General features: G+C 32.4%; 2 protein-coding genes across 3 annotated transcripts; both read right to left on the bottom strand.

Annotated features, from left to right (window-relative positions):
- Positions 1-5,200: 5,200 nt before the first annotated feature.
- LOC118049021 (trihelix transcription factor GTL1) lies at positions 5,201-9,833 on the bottom strand. Of its 2 annotated transcripts, none has more exons than XM_035058881.2 (3): positions 8,744-9,826; positions 6,408-8,073; positions 5,201-6,268 (listed from the first exon to the last, which is right to left on the bottom strand). In XM_035058881.2, exons 1-3 carry the CDS (start codon positions 9,169-9,171, stop codon positions 5,981-5,983), a joined length of 2,382 nt encoding a protein of 793 aa, XP_034914772.1. In that variant the 5' UTR covers positions 9,172-9,826; the 3' UTR covers positions 5,201-5,980. The 2 variants fall into 2 exon arrangements, with proteins under 2 accessions (XP_034914772.1, XP_034914773.1); XM_035058882.2 differs by having other exon boundaries at positions 6,103-6,264; positions 8,744-9,833.
- Positions 9,834-21,447: 11,614 nt separating this feature from the next.
- On the bottom strand, positions 21,448-23,978 carry LOC118049017 (uncharacterized). The gene is made up of 3 exons (XM_035058878.1): positions 22,832-23,978; positions 22,048-22,599; positions 21,448-21,938 (listed from the first exon to the last, which is right to left on the bottom strand). Exons 1-3 carry the CDS (start codon positions 23,786-23,788, stop codon positions 21,828-21,830), a joined length of 1,620 nt encoding a protein of 539 aa, XP_034914769.1. The 5' UTR covers positions 23,789-23,978; the 3' UTR covers positions 21,448-21,827.
- Positions 23,979-25,468: the final 1,490 nt, after the last annotated feature.

Consider the following 25,468-nt stretch of genomic DNA (forward strand, 5'->3'; position numbering starts at 1 on the left):
AAAATGTTTCTGCAAGTGCAACTCTACTCATCATCAGTCTTGTTGAAAACTGAATTGTTATCCTCAGACCGGAAAGTGGCATCTGTGAATGCCAGGCATCGAATTCAGGTGACGGTACGGTCTCCGGGCTCCGTGGGTTGAAATGATTGTGTTTCCGGGCGATGATTTAGAAACCTGATGAGGGTTCTTGCAGAGCTTGTTTGTAAAACCAACCCATTCGTCAATTTGACAAAAAGACGCTTGCTTGCTCCATTTTTGCGGCTATCTGGGAATATCCTCTCTTCCAAGAACAAGTGATGTGACCGGCGGATTGAGGCTTGAATTTTATTTATTTACAATCATTGTGGGATCTGACAGGCCTGCGTCACCAATTTGAAGAAATAGGGCAACGCCCTCTCGGTCCAATGGTACTCTCTACCCATGCGAAAAGCCTTCGAAGAAAGCTGTTTGAGATTACATCACTCGATTCAAAAGAGTGCAACCCAAGAAAGAGATTCCTTGCTTGGATAAGTGGATTCTTTTCATTTCTTAAATAATTCCTCAAAGTATCCAAAATGTTTGATTTCATCTCGTAAATTAATGCTATGTGCTACCATCAATTGTCGGGCGTGGATATCCACTAGCTAACTAAGGATATCCCATGGTTATAAAAATCCTAGGTTCGATCCTTTATGCGTACCCTGTCACCCCCGCGGTGTCTTACTTGTTTACTGGCCTTGCAGGATGTTCAATGAGCCTGGAGATTAGTTGTGGTGCGCTCAAGCTGGTCCAGACATCCCGGGTTATCAAAAAAAAAAAAAATTCATTTGAACTCATGATCCCGTTTAAAATTTGAATTACGAGATAGCCAGATCAATCTAGATTAATTTAAAATAATATTATTTTAATTTTTTTAAAAAATAGTTAAGATGACAAGGAAAAAGATTTTGAGATCTAATTTAATATAAAACCTCACTAAAATCAAAATTTAGATGAACAAACCTATGAGGTTAACCGTTACATCAGACGAGTTTAATAACATTCACCGTAGGCAAGGAACAAATGAGCAAACGTGGAATCCACAGGTAAACAGTGCACTGTCTCAGCATAATTTAATTAATCTGCCAGCAAACTTGATGATAATTAGATGAACTGATTTGAACTGAACTCATCATTGAATAAACTTCAGACAATAATAATCCTTACAACCCTGGAAAAGTGAAAAAAAAATAATATCTTCGTGTGCGTGGTGCTTTCATGTAGGCTCCTGACAGCTGCAGCCCGTCCGTTATAATTCGTTCTTCATTATTATGTGATAACGTCCAACTCAATTATGACGATTGAAAACAAAATAGCATATATAGTTGTTAAACTTTAGGTTTGTCATGTCAATCAGGAAAATTTAGAATTCAAAACCTAAGTTGTTGAAGTAAAATTTCACCATATTTATTTTTATTTTTTTTAAAAATTAAATTATTTTTTACTTTAAATTAATATATTTTTAAATCATTTTGATATGCTAATATAAAAAGTATTATTTTAAAAAAATATTTATTTAATATATTTCAAGTAAAATATATTTTAAAAAGCAAACGCAACTACAAACTCAAATTTTAATTGAATCAAATAAGAAATATTAATAAAACAATAAAATTTACAATAATTTTGGTTGATATGAACAAATTTAATCCAAACTTAATTAAATCAATACTATAAAAAAAACATATTTATTTTAATAAAAAAAGTTGATCCAATAATTCAAAATCCCTTTTCATTCCATTCACTAGATTGGATTTGAAAACTAATATATATATATATATATATATATATATATATATATATATATATATGTGAGCATAGAAAATCATGAAGACGTACGGTTTTATTGCTGCTAGGACTTTTATGGCGTTTCCCTATTATAAATAACTTTAGTCAAAAGCTAACCCTATAATTTAATAAGAAATTAACTCAGTAATTATTGGCAAAACCCAAAGAACAGTTAATGCATGCTCCTTCCATTCTTCACCAATCCCCACTCTATCGATCTCCCATCTTCCTCTCTGAAAAATAAAACGTCTGATGCATATTTAAAACTAATCAAGAGAAAAGTCCAGGCTGGGTTGTGTTTATATATATATATATATATATATATATATATATATATATATATAAACCCTAATAAGTGGTAGCCAACACCAACCAAACTACTCTTTCCCATGTGCTGAGCCTAAAATTGTATGATTGGTACTGTTGATATTTCTATTATTATTATTATTATTATTTCTTGCTTACATCTGCCAACACTAAAATAACTGATCAAATCTTGGAAACCTGATTTTCACCATTTAAATATTTTGAAAAGAGGAATCAATTACTGAGATAACGTATCATTGCTATTTTGGGATAAAAAAAAATGAAGAGAATTGAAATAGAAGGGAAACTCTATTTATATATTTTAGAAACAGGTTTATTTTTATATTTGTATCTTCGTTTCTTCAACCAAACATGGTTTTTTTTTTGTTTTTACGACGAAGCTATAACACTAAGCAAACGCAACTAAATATCGCATAAGTGACAACATTTACATGTATATCAATGATAATAAAGGGAGCAATTGATGAAATAAAAATGCATAAATAGGTTATTGAAAGAAATAAATAATTACAATGGAAAGGGTGAAGAAGTGGGGGGAATGTGGTGATGGGCAGGAAAAATAAGAAAGCACATGCGTGGGTAGGGCATGCCATGCTTTGATGTAAGATTTACAAGATAAGTGGATTAGAGAGAGAGAGAGAGAGAGAGAGAGAGAGAGAGAGGCAGAGAGAGAGAGAGAGAGAGAGAGAGAGAGAGAGAGATGCAGAGAGAGCCATGGCTGTAGCTAGTTGGATGTGTAGTGAGTGGGGAATTATGGGACAGCAATTTCAACATGGCTACGCACATCTGTTGCTGATGGTTCTTGTCAAAATTAATGCAGATCCCCCATTATTACACTGCTGCGGAACCTCTTCCATTTTCTAATTATTTCCCTTTTTTTTCCTTTTATTTTGAAGTTTAGCCGACAGTACCATAATTTTTATTTCATTTTGATTAGTTTTCGTATCTTTAAAACAAATTAATCTCTCTTCAATCTCAGTTCTAGCTCAAACTATATTTATTTATATTCCAACAGGTACTGTAATATTTACTAGAAATTTCTCTGTAGCATGAGGAATAATTGTTTTTTTTGGAATAAATTGATATGTTAAAAGAGCTAACCAGTCAAAAACAAGATACAAGAAAGAAAAGTATAAAAAAAAAATGAAAAGAGAATCACAAAAATAAAAAGCAAACAAAAAAAGAAAAAAAAGTCAACAAATACATAACCGAAAAAAGAACATCGAATTGAAGAAGATGATACACCATGGTTAAAGCCTTGATTTAGTGTTAGACCAATCTATAATACTTTCATGTTCCATAATTAAAGCAGTGTCAGAAATTATGAAGAATTTATTTGTAAACTTGAGCCAATTTCAGAAATAATAAAGAATTAAAAAAAAATTATCTTCGAAGATCGCAGTTTCATCATTGAAGATTACCTTTTTCCTCAACACGAAGAATAATTGTAATCACTACATGGACCAACATAAGTTCAATACTAGTATGATAATCTAATAAATGATGTATAACAATAATTATTAGTTTTTAAAAGTTTTAGATTCATATTTGTTTTTTATATTTGCATATAAAAAATCATTAATAAATATTATAAAAAATATAAATTTAATTATTTTTTAAGGTAAATTTGAAAAGTGTCTAAAATCCGCACTCCCAAACATATTATTATTTTATTTAGTATTGTGAAGTATATTGTTTTTTTATAAGTAATTTTTGCTTGGAAATACATTTAAATAAATTTTTTTAATAATTAATTGAAAAACAATTCATGTAATTCAAATATAATTCTAAATACATTCCAAACACAATTTTAAATATAAAAACAAAAGATGTTCAAGTATGTTGATATATAAAAGTGGTTGCTCTCAAATTATTTTTCAAAATTTATATAATAGTAATGACCATAAGAAAATTATTTTTTCTCAAGATTTATATATTTAAGAAGATAATAAATAGATATCTCTTAACTTTTGATTTAAAGGTAAAAAATATATAAAAAAACTAGAATAATAAATGAGTTCTTTCTCTGTCAGATATATAATAATTAATTAAAGGATAAAACTAGAGCTCGCTGTGTTTGCCATCATCAGTTAATAAATTGGACCACTGAAATTCAGATTCCTAACTTCATTTCTACCCTACAGGAAGAAAGTGATCGAGGGAGACAGTTTCTTGCTTAATCTGTGCTGAGGTTCTGGAGATTTATTTATTTATTTATTTTTTAAAGAAAAACAGTCCATCAACAGCTGTTTTGATTGGAAATACATTATTTTGTTTGTAATATAATAATGTTTGTATGCGTCAATGATGTTGTTTGTCCCCAGACCATGACAGTGCAATATTTATTTATTTATTTTTCCTTAAATAAATGTACGATAGACTTTCTTAATTATTATTTCCACTTATATATATCATATCCTTCTTCATTAAAAATACTATAAAATCCTATAAATTAATAATTAACACTAAACAAGAGAGTTGGATTATCTATATTAATTAAATCTAAATCTTTCTTAGATTTACATGTTGGTATCGAAGCAGTAAGAATTGCCAATATTACCAATTAAGGCTACTGAATTATTCACTCTGGCCAAAGGAGCACGAAATTGTAATTTCTTTAATACAATGCATCTAATTAGGTTAAAAAAAAAAAAACTTATCACTTGTTTGGCTGTAATTGAACCGCTGTTTTGTTTTCTTTAATTTCTTTAATTTGTTTTCCCTCTTTTTTTTTTTTTTTGCAATACTTTTGTCTATACGTGCACATATATACACTTGAAAATATATTAAGTATTTTCTCACACAAAAAAAGAAGCAATAATTTTTTAAGATTAGGAAACCACAGTTATTACTTAATTAATAACACCTAATCAAATTGGCTTTACTTATGCTCTAATGGAATTTGATCTTAGAAGTTTGATTAATTAGTCATCGACTTCATTACTAAATTAACTCAAAAATTAATTAAGGAGAGTAATAAATATTATCTTTTTGAAAAATTTAATATGGATTTAATATAAGCAAGCAGAGAATAATTATTGTAATTAATCACTGTAAGAATGCTGAATTAAAAGAAAAAAAAAGAGTTTGATTACATTGTAAATAAAGATGAAGAATTCCTAGAAAACCACCCAAGATTGGTCATTAAGCTCATGCAAAGCAAGAGAAAGTACTTAAGCAATGCTTATGAATCAAAGAAAAATATTAAAATTAATTAATTAACAAGATCAGCTAGCTTCTTCTAATGATTATACGATCGCAAATTACCAGCATGCATATTAATTGCTCTAATTAATTAACTTGTATAATTTCTTGCTATCACTCCACAGCTTCTTCTTCTGGGCTGCTTCTGGGCTAGCTGCTGTCTTCAGTCTGATGATCTCTTTGATGATGTTGACATGGATAAATGACTAAGCTTTTGCTGGCTGGCTGGCTGGCTGCTAGCGAGCCAGATAGGCTAGGCAAGCTTATTTTGGTCTTAATTCCTTGATCAATCCTCCTGTCTTGTCTTGAACAAACAGGTGCTTTATTCAACAACAAATCAATAAATTGAAAGAAAAAGTGATACAAATAGTGGCGATGATTGCCATGCAAAATGACATTTCATCGCAGCAAAGCTACTATGGTGAAGAAGGATAGAAGAAAAGGGAAAGGAAAGGGACAGGATGAGAAAAGAATTTATGGGGTGAAGGGAAATGGAATTAAAGGGAGGGAAGGAAACAAAAAGGAAGATTTTTTAAGGTTGTCAGGCTTTGAACTCAAATATTTTTGTTAGATAACTTTTGTTTGATTTGAGCTTCTGCACACATATGGTACATTTTGGGATCTGAGGATATTGACAATGGTACTATTGAACCATGGCCAAAAAGGAGGGTGCCCCAGACCCTCCTCCATTGGTGGCATTACTTGTGTTCTGCCTTTGAAACTCTATCTTGTATGCCATTTTCCTCTCCTCTTGTAATGCCTCATCTTCTTCTTCATCTTCGTCCCCGTCGTCTTCCTCATCATATTCATCTTCATTTACGTTTTCGCTGTCACCTTCCTCCATCTTATCATAGTCATCCACCATTAACTGTTGTTGTTGTTGTTGTTGAGTCCCCTGCTGTTTTGTCAGCTCCTTCACGATGTCTTCTGGCTTCAATATGAAAGCAAGAATCAGTAGGCATCAAATAAATGAGCATTGATTACTTCAGGCAATATAACTATATAACAGTACTATAAGTTCGTTTCTTTTCTTTTCTTTCTTTTTTTTGTTGAACAAAACTAAGGTTTACCTTCTTTTCTGCTCCTTCATTTCCTTCTCCAAAGGGACTTCCTGCTAAACCTGTGTTGCTTGCTTGAACATCAACGCTAGCCCCGTTTTTGTTTTGTGATTCTGTGGCTTGTGTCTGTTGTGGCACTGCCTGCTGCATTGGAGGTGGCATTGGATCCAATTCTAAGCTCTCTTGAGGCTGATGCTGCTGTTTTTGTGGCCTATTTTGGCTGTCAAAGCCACTAGCGGAGGTGCTTCCCGCGGCACCACTACTGCTTCCAAGTATCTTTTTCCTATAAAGGGCATCGAGTTCATGAAAATAAGGGCAAGTCTTGGCGTCTTCTGGCCGTTTCTTATTACTTTCTTTAACTTTCTTGAAATACTTATTGATATTCTCCCATTTCTCTTTGCATCTTTTGGAACTTCTTTTATAGCCCAACCTTAGCATCCCTGCTGAGATTTCTTCCCAAAGTGGTCCCTTAGGCCCGGCTTCTTGGTATCTAGTTTCAAGCCCACTTCTCAACTTTATAAGTGCAAGAACTTCTGGCTTTGGCCATCTTGATGATGCTGGTTCGCTCCCACCACTTCCAAGTTCCAGTGGTGCTATTTGTTGTTCCGGGACCGCCATTACTATATCTGAAGAAATGGATGGTGGTTGGTGTGGATGATGAACTTGTTGGTGCTGCTGTTGTTGGTGATGTTGCTGTTGGGGTAGTTGCTTATTTTGTTGTGGTGTTACTTGTGACAGTGGCATGGGTTGCGGTTGCAGTGGTGGTTGTGTTGAGACAGTGACCAATTGCGCTATTTGAACCTGCTGTGGCTGTGTTGGTGGTGGTGGTTGTGAAACTGGAGGAGCAATTGATACAGGCGTAGGCACATGAATAGTTTGGCCAGTAATTTTCTGTAGAAAGGCAACAATAGCTGCATCTCGACTAGCCGAAATAGACCGTTCTTGAGCCATAATCTCATGTTCACGACTCGATCTAGCCATTTCTTGTCTTTTCCAAGCTTCATCCCTTATCATCCTATCTTGTTCCCTCTTCTCAATCGCCTCCAAAAATCTCTGTTGCATTGCCTCTTGCTTTTGCATAACCTGCTTCATTAGCCCCTCAAAAAACTCCATCATACGATGTGTTTCTCCTTTCGACGATGATAATGATGCCCTTTTACGTTTTCGACTTGTACCAGCACCCATGGCTGATGTTTGCCCTCCTAATATACCTTCATCCTCGTCGTCGTCGTCGTCTTCAGAACTTTGAGAAGAAGAAGACTCATTCCACGAGAAGCTGATTCCAACCGGGGCACCTGCAGCAGCTGTAGGCGCCACTGTTGCCCCCAAATCAGGAGGAAACATGGAACCAATATTTGAAGCTGGTTGAGGCACCTGAGAAGAAGGTGGAGGAGTTCTTATAGGCATAGGAATCCCAACAGAAACAGGAGCAACATCTAGGCTGCTTGTTGTTGCAGTGCCAATCAGCTGAGGAGCAACACCAGACACATTGCTGATGCTAGCAGAAACACCACCACCAGTATTCTGCAAAGCTTCAAGCTGGCTAAAGAACCTATAGCTTTTCCCATCTTGACGGCCAGCTCTACCGTCCTTTGTTCTTTTGTAATACTTGTGCACGTTCTCAAACTTTTCTTTGCATTTCTTGGCACTTCTCTTGTATCCCATCTCTGCTAGCTTCCTGTTCCATCATATTTCAACTTTATTACCACAAGTAGTACCAGAGTACTTTTCAATGATAAAAAAAAAAAATTAATTTTTGCCAATGATCCAATCATACAAAATAAATCCTTTCTCTGCTTATGCAATCCAAATTCTGACCTTAATTTAAATTTAATAAACAAGAAGATGATGCTCTCTCTCTCTCACTCACTTTCATAGCTTTAGGCCCACTGACTTCCTCTCCACTTCCCATACCAATTATCTATTAATCCTTTTAATATAGGTGCAGAGAGAGATAAGACTAAAAAAAAAAAAAAGCTGCTGGTTTTAATAGTAAAAACAAAAATGAGAAATTGCAAAAGAAAAAGAATCGATCTTTATCATATTCCTCTTGGGATTTTCAATTTTTCTTCCATTGAGATTGATAAGAAAGGGAAAGCAAGTGATGGGTTATAAGCCAATTGGCTAGAATTCATGCAGCCTATAATTTTTTTTTCTCTCGTTTTTTAAATAAAGATGCCAAGCTAACTCGTGAATCGTGATGGAAAGAGATAGAAGACGCCATGTGCTTCTTCTGTTTACAGAATTAAAGAGAAATGGAGATCTAAGACAAAAATGGTATAAAAATATTATTTTTTTCGAAAAAAAATGCAAAAAAGGTTGTTGTTATCATTATCATTATCATTTACCTTGAAACATCCTCCCATAGAGGACCCTTTAAGGTGGCATCACGAAAAGCAGCATCCATTTCAGACCTAATTTGCAAAAGGGCAAGTGTTTCTTGCCTTGGCCACCTATTGCCACTAGCAATACCTCCTGTTCGATCTGCATCTTCTCCAGCAATATCTTCTTCTGCACCACCACCACCTGAAAGTCTCATAAACTCATCCAAATTCATAACACCACCACCACTTGTTGTGGCAGCAGTGGCAGGAGGTCTGCTGCTAATGGGTGATGCTTCTTCTACTACTTGCTGCTGCTGCTGCTGCAGCTGCATGTGGGTTGCCAGTGCAGCAGATGTAGAAGGAGGTAAAGGCATATCACCTTGTTGTTGCAGTTGCTGTGACACTGCATATTGTGACTGTGATGACCCTCTTTCTCCACCTCCTTGTTGCATCCTTGAACTCAACTCTCTCCACTTTTCTTGATATTAAATCTTCAATTCTCGAGGTTGAGGATCTCTCTTCATCTATGATAATAATTCAGCAAGCAATAGTTTATTGATCCCTCTGTCCCCTCCCTCACTAGAGCATAAAGGGATTAAGGAAGAAGATAGGAGAATTGAGAGGGAGAGCAAGAGAGAGAGAGAGAGAGAGAGAGAGAGAGAGAGAGAGTAAGGGAAGTTTTGGTGAAAGATGGAGGTGATGTTAAAAAGAAAGGGCAAAAAAAAAGAGAGAGAGGGAGAGAGTAGACAACTGGAAAAGATAAAATAAAAGCCAAGAAAGAATTCCTATGAGTTAGTGCTAGCTGCTGCAGCTGCTGCTTCTTCTTCAGATTTGATTTATTATTATTTTCTTTAAAAAAAACCCTTTTCTTGTTTTTAATTCAAGGAAAAAAAAAGCCAGCAGTAAAGAAGAGAAAAAAAAAGAATATCAGAAGAAGAGCATAATAATCATCATCATCATCAGCTGCACTATACACTGGTACAAAGCATGACAGTGTGTAAAAGAGAAATGGAAGGATGGGGCTGGAGAGAGAGAGAGAGAGAGAGATGAATGAATGGAGATGGCAAATTATGAGGATGTTGATGATTAAGAGAGAGAGAGAGAGTTTGTGTGTTGTGTTGTCAGCAGTTCTCTCTCTCTCTCACTTTGCAGCTAATAATTGTTTATGACCCTTTTTTTATTACCAACATTTTCTTGATCATTATTTTTATTTACTTAAGATAAATAATTTTTTTATCCACGGTATAGTATATGATCATATTCAATTGGAGATGGATCAAGATAAATGCATTTCTGTAGGTAAAAATCTTTTTTTTTTTTTGGGGGTGGGGGGCTTGGATGGAAGTATTTTTTGGGCTAAGACGGGAAAAATAATGAATATATATTGTGGTGATAATGATTTGAATTTTCCCTTTTAAATATATTTTGGAAAAATATCAAAAAATAAAAATAAAATGCCCATGCTATTATAATGATAACGTCTTCCTCATTTTATAAATATATATAAAATAATAATGTAAGCTTTAATAGGCTTATGAAGATTGACATAAATTATTATAATTAATTAGTTAAGAACAATGGAAATATGTCATTAATTATAGAGTATAAAAATTAATTTATTTTTCAAACATAATAGCATCTTAATATTGATTAAACTATAGTTTATATATATATATAAATATATATTTGAAGGTCCAGCATATATTAAGTTATATAACAAAGATTAATTCCCTGTCCTGTTTCCTTAAAGCAAAGCACAGAGAGTTTAAATTGAACAAATTACTAATTGAAAAAATAAAATTATTTTTTCTAAGATCATAACTAATTTGATGTAGCTACAGAAAGATATATAACAGCAATAGCATTTAAAAAAAAAAAAAAAAAAAAAACAAAGGATGGATCAGTCACCCCACAAGTACAAACCCATCACCTCATCTCTGAGATTAAAATTCTCTGCAAACCATCTCCATTTTCATCTCCAATAATATTTAATATCTACCTATAAATTCCACCAGCATTGACATGGCCACGTCCAATTGGGTCCATTGCTTTAACTTTATTAAAATTGGCAACACAATATTCTTTTTTCTTTGATTTCTTAAAGAATTTCAATTCAAAAAACTTAATATTATTTTATTTTCCTTTTTTATGTGTTTTCCTTGTAAGATTTGAGCTGGACAAAGATAGAAATACAAGAATAATAATAATATGTACGCTCCAACTTAACCATAGTTCAAAATTAACCCAACCCAAACCAACTAAATCAGGCTAAAATGACTGTTCATTAATTTAATTTATACCATATACGCATCATTTATGGACACACCTTCAATAGCCGTTTGTTCTTGGTATGTAATAACTACAATACGAAAAAAATTGTTAGTGTATAAATGATGTATATAGATCATATCGGTGATGATCGTAATGAGATGGATTATGGATTCCGATCTAAATATATCATATATTTTTTTATCTAATTAGTAATTGTTTAAAAATAAATAAATGTATAATAAATCACTTGAAAAAAAAACAGATATATAAACTTTTGTTATGTTTACAATTATATTTCGTATCAGTATTTAAATACAATGTAAATGATCGTGTGATTTGGTATGAATGTATTACATTTGATATATGCTGGACATTGTTTTCACTTTCACCATTGTAATTGTTTTTCATTTAAAAAAAAAGTTATTATTTTTTTGAAATAATATGATTTGTTGTGTGTCTATTCATATCTAATTTGATATTTTATTGTGTGTAATAATAATAATAATAATAATAATTGATTCTGTATTTGAATGTATTACATATATCACATATAGTCAGTATTACAAATCACTCAAGATTCTTCTTTAATTTCATGAGTGTGTTTTCAATAATAATAATAATAATAATCACAAATTGTTTTATTCACTAAGATAATTATTGTTTTTTTTTTTTAATATGATATGATTGTATGCATGTTGATTCAATATTTGAATGTATTGCAAATGTCTCATCTAATTAGTAATTATTTGAAAATAAATAAATTTATAACAAATCATTCAAGAATTTTTTTTTATAAACATTAGTAACCGGGCTAGCTTGCGCGTATTTTGATTAATCCCACGGACTTTGAAATTAACAACCATGTAAATTTCCATGACTATCATAGTAGCAACCTCTCATGGCCATTATATTTGAAAATAAATAAATCTATAACAAATAATTCAAGATTATTTCTTACACATATGCGTCGTTGAGTTTTATTTTATAAATCATACATTGCTGTTATATTCGTAATTATTTTTTATATTAATGAAACAATTTTTTTTTTTTTTTAAGACAACATGAATGGTAGTGTTTCTAAGCCTATATGATTTGATGTTTGAATGTATTGCAGGTCTTATATATCTAGTCGGTAATTATTAATTTGAAAGTATATTCTTGCATAAATAATCATACAAGATTCTTTTTTACACGTACGCATTGGTTAAAAAAAAACACACACACACACACTGTTGTTATATTCACCATGTAATAAAAAAAAGTTATTGTCTTTAATATAATACAATATTGTTATACTCACCATCGTAATTATTTCCCATGTAATAAAAAAGAGTTATTGTCTTTGATATAATATTATATGTTAATAAAACAATTACTAATATTATTTAATATAATACAAACCAGAAGTTATTTGAAAGCAAATGCGTATACAAGTTAATTAAACAACCTCATTAATTTATACTAGTCATAGGCATACAATATTGAAGAGGAAAATAATCCTAATCAATAATTATTGTGTGTGTTTTTAGGGATTCCTAAACTAAAAAGAAATAAAATAAAATTATCAATCACAATATTTTATTTTCTAAAATAAATAGGAAAATTATAAGAACATCTTAAAGGAAGATATTTCTCTAAACTAAATAGAAAATAATAATAACTAAATAAACTATTTTTTTTTTTCTAAAAATCCTTATACATCAGTATCTTTATGTTAGAAAAAACTTATCCTCAAGTTCAAATTGCTCTTTCCTTGATCTCGTGAATGTGCAATAAAATTTTTTCATTCTCTTTACATAATAAACCTTTCCAATAAACACATCATATATGTCAACATGTTGAGTCTCCCTAACAATAAAATCAATCTTAGAATTAGGAGAAAATTTGAAAATCTGATTCACAACTTTTATCTATAATGCAAGAATATCAACTTTGATCTCGTCAATTAAAAAATTCTCCTCAAAAAAATGTGAGGCACATCTTTTACAACGTGCTGCAACAAAAGTCACATATGGAACAATATCTATTTTGTTTGTCTTCTCATAAACATCACAAACCAAGAATTTTACATCTAAATCTTCTCATTCAGCATCATCTTTATCATCCTCATTGAATTTTAATGGTTGATTCCAATCTTTAAAAGAATTAGAATCATCAAAACTTTCAGTTATAACATCATATCTATCATGATCAAGAAGTTTCTTCTTGTGCTTATGCCTTTGAAACGGGTTCTCAAAACTATCTATGGACTTGTGATCACTCATCTCACAATCTTCTACTCCTCACCTTTATCAATTGACATGTTAACTTTGCTATCTATCTTAGTATATATTCTATCATTAGTTCTTAAGCATCTATTTTTAATTCTATAATTCATATCTACATTTATTTTATCATCAATTCTTGAACGTTTCTTTTTCGATGAGGAACCTCCTCATATTTTATACTTCAGCATGCTGTTTTATTATCTCTTTCAACTATGATTATTTCAACACATAACAAGCAAATAACCATTAGGTTCATTAGACTCTAATATCAACTAATACAGATAAAAACACAAATAAGAAGGCAACAAGCTAGAAAGACATAATTGAAATTGAATAAGGTTATCACACAGAATCCTAATTCATAAAAATTTAACCCTAATTATACTAGTCCTAGGTGTACCTTGCAGAGAAAAAAGTCCCAATCAATAATTATTGAGTTATTTTAGGGATTCATAAACTAAAAAGGAAAAATAAAATAAAATTACCAATCTTATATATCTGATTTCCTAAACTAAATAAGAAAAAAAATATAAAAACATCATAAAGTAAAATATTTTTCTAAACTAAATAGAAAATAATAATAACTAAGAAAAATAACTTTTCCTAAAAACTACCTACATCAATTAGGCCCATGCCTATGCATATTTAATTTGGTGTTTGGATCCATTACACATGTCCAATCTATTCAATTCTTATTTAGTAGTAAACTAAGTAAGTGGTTTGTGTTTCGCTGTGGATTAAACTATTTTTTTGACATAAAAAAAATGCTTGGTGCTGCAAATGTGTTTTAAAGAAGAAAAATAAATTTACGACTTGAGTCATAGACCCTCCTCGTTCCAATAAGATGACTTCATTTAATTATATGATGGAAAAAGGTAACAACACTAAATGGAAAAAATTTTAAAAGAGAAAAGGTGATAACAATAACCAAAAGAAAATGAATGTTTGTTAAAAAAAAAAATTACAAAGTTGAATTCCAAAATAACCCAATGTTAAATAATAAAATTAAAATAAATGACAAAATAAAGCTCCTCAAGTCAACCTAAGCTCAAAAGGAAAACTTGCAACCTAAGAAGCTTAAAAAAATAAAACACTTGCAAACTCGGGTAAGGTTACCAAAACATGCAAGCTAGATCATGCAAATAGAATAACTTAGAAGTAAAAATGGAAAAATGATAAAACTTAATTTTAAAAAGAACCAGATTTTATAGGATGAAACCAAAAAAAAATATAAAAAAGTGAACAGTAAAAAAGTTTTTGAAAGATTATTTCTTGATTAATGAAAATAATGTCTTGTTGAATAAGCGATATGAAATATTATTTATTGCTTAATGAAAATAATACCCAGTTAAATGGACGAGTCAAAAATTAATACCTAGCCAAGGGAAATAATGCACTGACTAATAGACGAGTTGAGAAGATTATTTCCTGGTTAATGAAAATAAAACTTTAGTTAAGGATTGACAAAGACATTAACATATTAATCATAAGTTATTTCATTAAATGATGCAGTGAATGAGTTATTGAGCATGAATTAAATAGTTTTTATTTTGTTTGTTTACCGTAAATTGTAAATTTTAATCTATACACTCACACACCTCTTTTCTCATTTTCTTTTATATATTTATTATTCTACATTCTTTTTTAAAGAAACGATGGTTTTGTGGTTATCTTCCATTTTTTTTATTAGTTTATATTGGTGTTATGACTTAAACCACGAGTTTTACAGGTTTTTTTTTAATAGATTTTTTTTTTAAAAAAAAAAGTTGTTTTAATTATATTTAATTTTTGAAGATTTTTTTATACATATGAGTTTTATTATATAAAAAAAATATTTATTTTTAAATAATATTTTTAATATGTTCGACCTTGCATAATAATTTTTTTCTTTTTATTTCATTCAATTAGTTTCATAAGAGTTTATAATTTTATTAACTTTAAGAAAAAAATTTAGTAGACATAAACAATTAAATGTCTCATTTTAAAGGATCAAATATCTTGGTCTATATCCATAGAAGAATAATAAAAGAAAGAGAGAGAAGTGAGTAATTAAGAAAGAACTAAAATTGAATTATTTTTATTTTGGTATTGAAATCATGAGAGGAAAGTTAAAGAAAGAAAGGAAAGGAAAGTTTCTGTCTGGTCCCATCGGACCCATCCTAATAAGTTCCATGTGATTGGGTCTGTAGGTTAATGGCTGTGGGCATTTGCTCCTCTGTAGCACTCATCATCACCACATTTTTAACTACAATTTCAAGAACATGACACACACACACACAATTCTTGACAGCACATTTCTCTCGTACATTTTTATTTATTTTTATTTTCTTTCTTTCTTTCTTTCCTTTTCCCCATCTTTTTTACTACTATATATATATATATATATATATATATACACACTTTTCGAAGCTGTTTCATCGAGCCTCTAATCATACCCACATGACATTAGGGCAGATTAAATTAGGGTTTAAAAGAGAATATATAACATGGTGAGCATTACATGATGAGGAGGAGGGAGCTTACTGCCTCCATGATTTCAAGATTTGTGGACTCCACTTGGAAACCATATATTATAATTCATAATTATATATAAGCTATCTTATGTCCTTTTTACTACATAATTTATTTTTGCGTGTGCTAGCTTAGCTCGATACACCAATGGTTTTGCATATTTAGAGTTTTTTTTATAAATATATTATTAAACAATAGGTTCTACATTCGGGAATATATATTTCGAATCTAATCTTTAATTATTCTCATTAATTCATTAATATAATTAAATTTAACTTGTCCGGTTAATTATCAAGATTCAATGCTCATTTTAATGAATTGAATGAACTCAAGTTGAGTTAAACTCGGATCATTTCAACTATTCCATGTATAATTAATATTTCTCATCTTAAATCCGATCTTACAACCAAAATTTAATGTACGGATACATAAAAAACAAAAATATAAACGTCTATAAGGATAAAAATAAATATATTTGTAACAGTAAATTTTTAAATTTTTTAAAACAGAAAATTTAAGAGAATATATTCTTTTTTACTCCACCATCTTTATATTTTCTGTCTTGAAACACTATATTGTATATATAAAATAAAGGTGATTAATTAATTTAGCATTCAATAAGATTAATAAAGGGAACATTAATTACTCTAAGAGGGAACCAAAATCTATCATAATTAATCTAATTTCACCTAAAAAATCTTCAACGGATCAAGAAAATGAGAAATAAAAATTTGATGAAATAAGAGTGGAGGGGCGGGAAAAAAAAAAAAGGAAAGAAGGAAAAGACAGGAACAGATTGGAACAGCTGTGAAAAGGGGCCCATTTTGTGAGGTGTAAGAACGTGCGTGGCGTTTCCTGGATCTGTGAAACCGTCTTAGCAGCCCACCAACGGCATCCTCTCTCTCCGTTAAGTCTCTGGCCATATGGGTGCGCAGTGCGCACATGCTCCTTGCTTCCCCTTTCTTTTTTCATCCACTTCATATTACCTGTAAAACCCTCCCTTGTCTCGAATTTCTTGCCGGTACACCCACTTGTCAAACTATTTAAAATATATGTAAGAATATGATTGGAAATTAGCTGAATTGAGTGTTTTTTTCAATTTTTTTTGAATAATTTAGTTTTTTTTTTTTTAAATCATGTTGGTTTTAGTTTTGGATTTTAAAATGATAATAAAAAATGAACCAAACATTTACCTAGATGATAACAAACCAAAAAACCTTATTATAAACTAAAGACCTATAATTCAGATTTGTTTTTCAAAAATAGCTCAATTGAAAGACCCATTAATTAAATTAGACTTAATTAACTTTTAAAAATAAAAAACTGAACCAATAATAAGCTAAAAGCTTATGAAGAGCATTGTATGGAGTTGGATGAGCAAATACAGTGCAACCACCAAGAACGGTAAGGATTTATGGTGGAAAATAAAGAACGATGGTCAGAGCAAAGCAGGAAGATCGACAAGATGAATCTACAAGCTTTTGCATTAATGAATTTTGCCTGAATCATATTGGGTTAAACGATAATATTAAACAAATGCTAAAGATCTTAAGGTTAGATAATATTGAGTAATTTTTCAGTCAAAACTTTTAATCATTAATTCCAAGAATGAATCTTTGAAACATCCTTTGAATAACTTGCATGAGCAAAGAAAAAAGACATGGGCAGTGTTCTAAGTTTTACAATGAATATATGAAGAAATGGAGAATGATGAAAGGAGAATAACAAGATTGAAGAATTTGGGTTATTATTTAATGATGAAAAGTTGTCTGTTTGGAAGTGTGGTTACGGTTGCTGCTTTTCACTAATAAATATATTAAAATAATATATTTTTTTATTTTTTTAAAATTATTTTTAAAATCAACGTATCAAAATAATCTAAAACACTGAAAACATATTAATTTGAAGTAAATAAAAAATAAAAAATTTTAAATTTTTTTAAATATATTTTTAAAAATGTAAAAATAAACATGATTTTTTTATTACAGGAGTTGTCAAAAGGAAAAGATATTATAATCCTAATTGACAATGAAATTACGAATGGTTTTACGATTAATAAGTGATTAAGGGATTGAAAGTTATTACTTGAAAGGCAGTCATAATAGCAAATAGAAATGTCAAATGTCATGTTGTGCGATGCATAAAGTCTTAGATTTACTTGGTTCGTGCAAGGCCACGAATTCAAGGGAGACATGAGGATTCTCAAACGGGGCAAATGTGATGTAGTCTTGAGATTGATTGATTAAGAATATATTCTCCGATACTTTTTAATTTCATGAAGATGAAGCTAGTCAAATATTTCAAATGACATATTCAACCATATAATACAAATAAAATCTTAAATTATCGGAACTTACCACATAAATATTTTGCAAAACATATCACGACGACATATTCCACGCATTTGGAGTGAAAAATGCAAGCCCGACACAACACAGTCGACATAACACAAAGGTCCTTTCGTTTTTCCAAGGAAAGAAAAAACCTACGGCAACTCAAAGACGACCCTATTTCATTATTTTAAGGATAGGGTTCATCCCTCACGCTAAAAAAAAAAAAAAAAAAAAAAGCCCGCCTAGTCCTCCCTCAAATTGAATTCGATCTATTTTTGCGTTTCAAAAATATTTTTTAAAAAAATTTCAAAATTTTTTATTTTTTTATTAACTTTAAATTAATATATTTTTAGCGTTTTCAAATTATTTTGATGTACTGATGTTAAAAATAATTTTTAAAAAATAAAAAATATCATCGGCATGCATTTTGACATGAAACTTCATTTGAAAAGCAACCACAACTACACTGTCAAATAAACTCGTTTGTCCTGCACGGCCGCGCCGCAAGACGCTGCCAACACCCACCTCCTCTTCTTTTCGGTGTCTCAGCAGCTTGTGTTCCAGGTTTTTAGCCAAGGTGTTCTCTTTCTGACAAGAATGTGTAACAAACGCTTCTCATACATGTAATCTAGCACTATTCCTTTCATCAAACACTCTGAATCCCTTGGAGTCAACTCAGGCGAGTCTTCTTTTCCAAGAAAGAAAACCCAACGAGCCTTGCTGGGCTCATACATTGATGGTCTTGCATGCCCGCAGCAGCAATGACTGTAGTAAAAAGATTGTCCTCAAAACATTAGTGAGATCTCAAGTCTTAACCATTGGAGTTTGGACTCGCTTGGAAGTAAAATTCCATGGTTGATTAGACAGCAAAGTAAGAACATGCTTATGAAGTTGTGAACGGGTGGAAGAAATTCTAGGATGAAAACGAAAACAATAAGGATAAAATTTAGGTTACCAAGCCAAATCCCATCAAGTCAAAAAAGGGTCACCGTCACTTGAAGTGATCTATTAACGACTCCTAAAGCATCGTTAATTGTCCACTTTATCAAGGCGACAGCTCCCACTAGAGCTAAAACGACTTGCACCCATCAGAATGAACAAGTTGCACTTCTGGCACTTAATGCTTTGCTGTGCCATCAAACTGTATCTGGCCCTTCAAAAGCCACTTTAAACCCCTGGCTTTAGTCACTAATGAAATGGGTGTACAGTGCATGCACTAGTTCACACTCAACTTGCAACTTCTATGCAGCTAACCTCCCAGTTCCTGAGAGGTTCTCGGCCACAAATCCCCCCTGATTTGCTAGTTATGCAATCTGGAAGTAACTAAACCATATTAGTTGATGGATAAAGATTAAAGCACCCGAAAAGGAATCTATTGATTCTCTTCCAATCGGCTGGACCGTAGGTGCGATGATTTACTTCACGGGCGAGGTCTCTGGTTCAAGTCCAGGATGGCCCAGCTGCGCCAAAGAAAATAAAAGAATAGAAGAAGCATCTCACTTCTTCATACATGCTCCATGTAAAGCTATTAAAAAGCATTGCTGGTGTTGGACAGTTTTTCCTTCATGCTATGGTTTATACTTGCATTTGTAGTTTAAGACAGACAGGTGTATTGACATGGGATGGACTGCACGAGAAAAAAAAAAAAACATGCAATTAATTTACCCAATGAACCAAAATCATGAGAACTCTCAAGTAAAGATCCATATGGAAGAAAAGATGGAAGATCTTCTCCAGAAAAGAATGAATAAAACCGATAGGGCCTCCAGTAACACGGCTACACGGAGAATCTTGCGTTAGTTGTCTATTTCACTCAAGAAGAATGATTGGAAATGGTATAGGGATCAAGTCAAGAACCAGCTGTGTATACGGACAGTCCTATGCGGAGAGATTATTCAAAGTTAAACCACCTAGGAAATCTATAACGCAAGAGGACAACCACGTCAACACAATGAATGAGAAGAGAGAGAAAAAACTCCATTAAGATGCTAGTCTGAGCCTTAGATATCACTCCAGAAAAGGTTAGAAACAGGATAGGTTTCATGAAGAAAGAGCTGAAACATGACTTTGACTATTCTTTTTTGCGTAGACCAATTGAACTTTGTCATTTCCATGCTTCCTAGGGTCTTGCTCAAACAATTTCTCACAAACTAAGAGATGCCCAAATATCTCATTCGTTTATGACAAAGATAGGTAAGAGCGACTCCTTAATGCAAAAGTCAAAACGTATGGCTTAAAGCATTTTTTAACTAGCAACTCATAGATTAAAAAACAAAGATTCAGACTAAAAGAATGAGATACAATCATCACAAATTACAAAAAATTTGTTGACAAGATTACCAAAATGTTCTTTCATCTCACTCACAAAAACCCTGCATCCCTAACCTTCCAAGGTTTCCAAAGAGAAAACATGACACAAAATTGGAGAGTGTGAGAGCTTTAGAATAAGGTCGTAATTGGACCAATAAGGCAACAAACATAATGAATTAATTGGATGATTTAGCTCTTGTTAGCATAACAACAACTGACCGGAGGCAATGAACTCCAAGTCATTGTAGGTCCACCATAGGAGAGAAAAACTGCACAAGGCAATGTGAGAAAATATAAACACGTCTCAATTAAACAGCATTGAATTGCTGACATGGTTCCCCAAAGACTTATCTAACACTACCACATAACTTTTGACACATTATTCTTTTTTCTAATGTGTCCTTAAGGTACACAAATTGGAGACAATATGCAAGTTGGGTTGTGTATGATGCACTCATATGAATCCATATGATGATGTGCTCATAAGTTGCACGAGATTAAGGTAAGACTCATGGGGTTAAGGGGGGTTTGTGTAGATCAGCAAACCCTTCAAATTTACTAGTTCCAAATAATGGGTATTATCCATACAATTAGACCATAATAAGTATGATACAAGCTGAATAATACAGAAAAAATCTGCACTAATGAGCACTGAAAGTACGCAAATTGAATACAAGATTGTAAGGTGATGTGCTCAATGAGTTGCATGGGGTTAAGGTAAAACCCATCGTGTTGTATCCAACATATCAGCAGAAAAGCAGAACAATGTGGTAAGATAGTCAACTGGGTTCTCATTAGAACAGAATGTCAAACAGATGCTAGAAAATCCTATCAAGGGCTTTCCTTGTAAAGTAAAAAGGACATATCAAACCAACAACAAATAATTGGGATGATATTTAACTGAACATCTACTGCAATGAGTGGGTGGCACAATCAAGGATCTAATTGCTCAAACAATAATGTTCGACAGAGAGTTGAAGGTACAAGAAAAAAATAAAATTACTAGAGTTCACAGCAAAACACAGACAATTAAAAATAGGAGAAATGAATCTTGGAATTTTCATTTGTAAACTATCAAAAATTGTCTCTCACATCATTAGCAATGTCTACAAGTTAGATATAGACTTCAAATTATTTACCTTCCGAAGAAAAAGGAAGGCACAGAATGTAGTCCTAGAAGTGAAGGTCTGTGATCTCATCTTAAACTCGACTGCATAAAAAAGAAACTCTCATATCTGCAATTTGCTAGCATGGTTTTCAAAATGCCAGATGCCATTCGGTAAACCACTGTTGCAAGAAGGAAGCCAAACAATGATGCTGTACAATATACAGCACAGGCTGGGAAAGGGCCTTCTTCAAGCATAAAGTAACCTCCCCAACAATGATATCGAGTGGACGAAGTGCTACCATTCATATTCACACGGAATCAGCAAAAGAACCAAAAGATCCCTTCCCACACTGTCTCACTGATATTGTAAGGAGTTCATCACTTGTTTGATTCAGTTTGCAACACAGGCGACGTGGTGACTGTCCATGATATATATTTAAAATGTTAACATTTAACTTGTAAGGAAAAGTTTGAAAATCAGAGTAGAAGATGCTGAGAGTGGAAAAAAAAAATACAAAAGGAACTCACCAAATGCCAGTTCTTTAGAGGATACCCCAAAGCCTGAATACGCCCCACGTAAGGAAGAGGAACCGAACGAGGGAAGCAGAGAACTTTTCTTTTCAAATCATCTTTCAATCTCCCCGCCCGCTCATATGTACTCAGAGTAGTGTTGCCTTGTCTCTCCACATCTTCTAAGAAGAAGAGGACTGGACTCTTACAAACAGATTTGGAGGGACCCCTAATATCCAAATCAAACTCATTCAGATTATGAATCTTGTTCCAAGCAGAGAAAGTCATTTCTGAGCGCTCAAGGACCCGGGGTTGCACGATGCTCGGGAACACTTGAATAGCATAACCAAGCGAGACAGAAAAAGTTAGCCGGCGTGCATGGTCATAGCAGATTGATCGCTGCAAGAAGCTCATAGGATCAACCTTCATGGCCTTGGTGAACAATTTTAAACTGTCCAAAGAGCTCATCCCGGGGTAAATAGGCTCCACGGCCTCTACATGATGAATTGACACAAAGGGTGAAATCGGGTGCGCAGATAAAAGACCATGAGCGCTACCCCTGATATCCCACTGCCATAACAAACCAACCACAACTTAAATCCTAGAATTCAAGTGGTCTAATTCTCCAGATTTTTTCATGGCCAACGTTCAATCCATTAAGTTGACTTCAACATAAAACTACTAACTTCTTAGCAGCACAAGCCACAACACATAATAATTAATAAAATACAAGTTGTCTAAGAGGTAACAATTATAAAATGATTAAGAGCAGGAGGGAAGCAGTAGTAGTAGATAAACAAACCTGGTGAAACCCGTGTTCTCTTGATAAAGGAACGCCAAGCTCCGAAATACAAGCGTGGAGTCTATCATCACTTCCATATAACCTATGATATCTCTCAAGACAATCATCAAGAACACTATAAAGCGCCTCGGCAAGAGGATAACTTATAGCAATCCCGCCACCTCCATAAGCCATATTATGACTAAAATAAGTATTAGCAGAGTGACTCTCTGAAGGACCGCCGATATAAACCATCTCATTACAATCATACTTACTCAATACATCAACCAAATTATCTACACTAAAAATAGTATCATCATCTCCCAAAACAAACCATCGAACATCAGACAAACCTAGTCGAAAAGTTTCCAACACAACGCGCGCAATCCGAAGCCCAGAAGGATGTCCGGTCGGATTCGTGTACCGAAACCGAGAAGTATCCTCCGAAATCATAATCCTTGGTAATGACTCATCCCATTCTTTATCATCCACTTGCTCTTCCACCCAAACATGACCCCGCATTGAAGAATCCTTTCTCCACCATAGCCTTATAAACTCTTTCCTTCTCTTCCACAACTGAGAAGACCCTGCAATGCCGAAAACTATATGATTTAACGCTAGCCCTGCTCCATCTCTTCGTCTCTCCTCTTCCGATAGGTTCCTGTTTCTTCCTAATGGAAGAGACGGAGCAATTCCTTCTAGAGACAAATCCTCATCTTCTTCCTCAACCCCATTTGGATTCTGACTTTGTGGTTTCCACGGGAGCGTATGCAGACTGCCTTCCCAGTTCTTAAGCCTATGCCAACACCACCGTGCAGTAGTGCCGGAGAAAACAAGAGACAGCCAGGCTGTAGTGGTAATCACAAGTGCAGCCACCACAACCACAGCGGTACAAGTCCGACTCTGACGCCATCTACGACTGCGAGTGCGGCGCGGCGAGCGGCAGAGAGGGGAGGCGGAGGCGGAAGAAAAATCCATACTGATTTTGTGTTGCTTGGCTGAAAACAAATCATCTCCGTCTCATAAGAGAACGGAAAAGGAGAATCTGCGGGTAGAGAGATACTTATTATAGTTTGGTTTGTTCGGAGAGATTAAGGAGAGGTTTTTGGGTATTTTAAGTGTCTGTGGCAGTACGATGATGATTTGATTTTTTTTTTTTTAAATTTAAATTTTCATTTAAGAAGTTTGAGATAGCATATATTAAGGGATTTTATTTTAAAAAGAAAAAACTTTGCTAGGGGCTCACTTCACCCGAATCTTAGGTACCTATTTACGGGAAATCTAAAACCATATCATTTTGGTTTTTTAATAAAAGATATTGTTTAAAATAAAAACTAAAAAATATTGAAATTCATCCTATTAAGTTTTACTTGAATTTAGCTTGGTTGGTTAGATTTAACAAATTAAATTTTAAATTAATTTAAAATAAAATCTAATTAAATCAAGTTCTGAATTAACTAATAAACAACCTAACCAATCAAATGGTTTAATAACTATAATTTATTCTATTGGAATTTGAAAAAACAATTCTTGGAGTTTACCTAATTAGATCCCATCTAAATTTAGCAAAGTCAGTTGGTTGGATTTTATCGTATTTTTATTTCTAACCAATTTAAAATAAAAATCAATCTAAAATAAATTTATATATATATATATATATATATATATATATGTATATATATAAACCCAAGCATGCACCTTAATAAAATGGGTTATGTGGGTTGAGTCTGCCTTCTAGAACCAACAATGTCTGATTTTTTTTATTTTATTTTTGGAGGGGGAAGTATTGTTGTAATAAATAGTATTTTTCCAACATGTTTTATAAAACGAACTCATTAAATAAATTATTATTTATTTTATCACAAAACATCTAAGTCATAAAATTCAAATTAAATTTTATCAATTTATAAACAAATAAAAATTTATAAATTCTCAAACAAACTCTAACATGTACAGATTATACATTTGTAATGCAAATTTCTATGAAAAAAAGCTATAAAAACAAGTAAACATCAAAACAAGATACACATACTATAAAAATATGCAATCGAAATTAACATTTTAAAATTGAGTTTAAATTTAAAAAATGGATAATTTTGCTTACTTGAAGTAAAAAATCCTCAATAAAATTTGAATCAAAATAGGGATATTGACAAACAAAGTATTTGGTGGTCGGATTTGTAGTGAGAAGTTGATTTGTGACAAAGTTAAAAAGGATTGTGATGTTTGTTGCAGAGAAAAAATAGAAGAAAAAGAAGAGATGAGGAATGGAGAGAAGAAGGTTGATTATTAGGTTATAAATTAAAATTTTCAGTAGATTTGTCAATGTATTTAATCAACATATTTAAATCTGTCGATAAGTTTGTTTATAAAAATGATACTTCATCATATTTCTTGGGTTTTTTTTCATTTTTTTTATTATTGTAATTCCCTTAATATATTTTAATAGAATATTTTTACCAATGTTTATCAATATATATATAACCATGAACTAATTTGTTTATCAATGTTTATAGTCTAGTTCGGTGGTCATCTTCCCCCTTTGGATCCAAAAAAAGGTTATCCTATAAAAGAAGATGTAACTTCCAAATGCCAAAGAATGGCCTCTGGTGAGCCCAAAAGAATGGAGACAGGGATGTTTGGGGGCCTTGAACTTTG

The sequence above is a fragment of the Populus alba genome, chromosome 1 (genome assembly GCF_005239225.2).
Source record: "Populus alba chromosome 1, ASM523922v2, whole genome shotgun sequence".
Taxonomy (NCBI): domain Eukaryota; kingdom Viridiplantae; phylum Streptophyta; class Magnoliopsida; order Malpighiales; family Salicaceae; genus Populus; species Populus alba.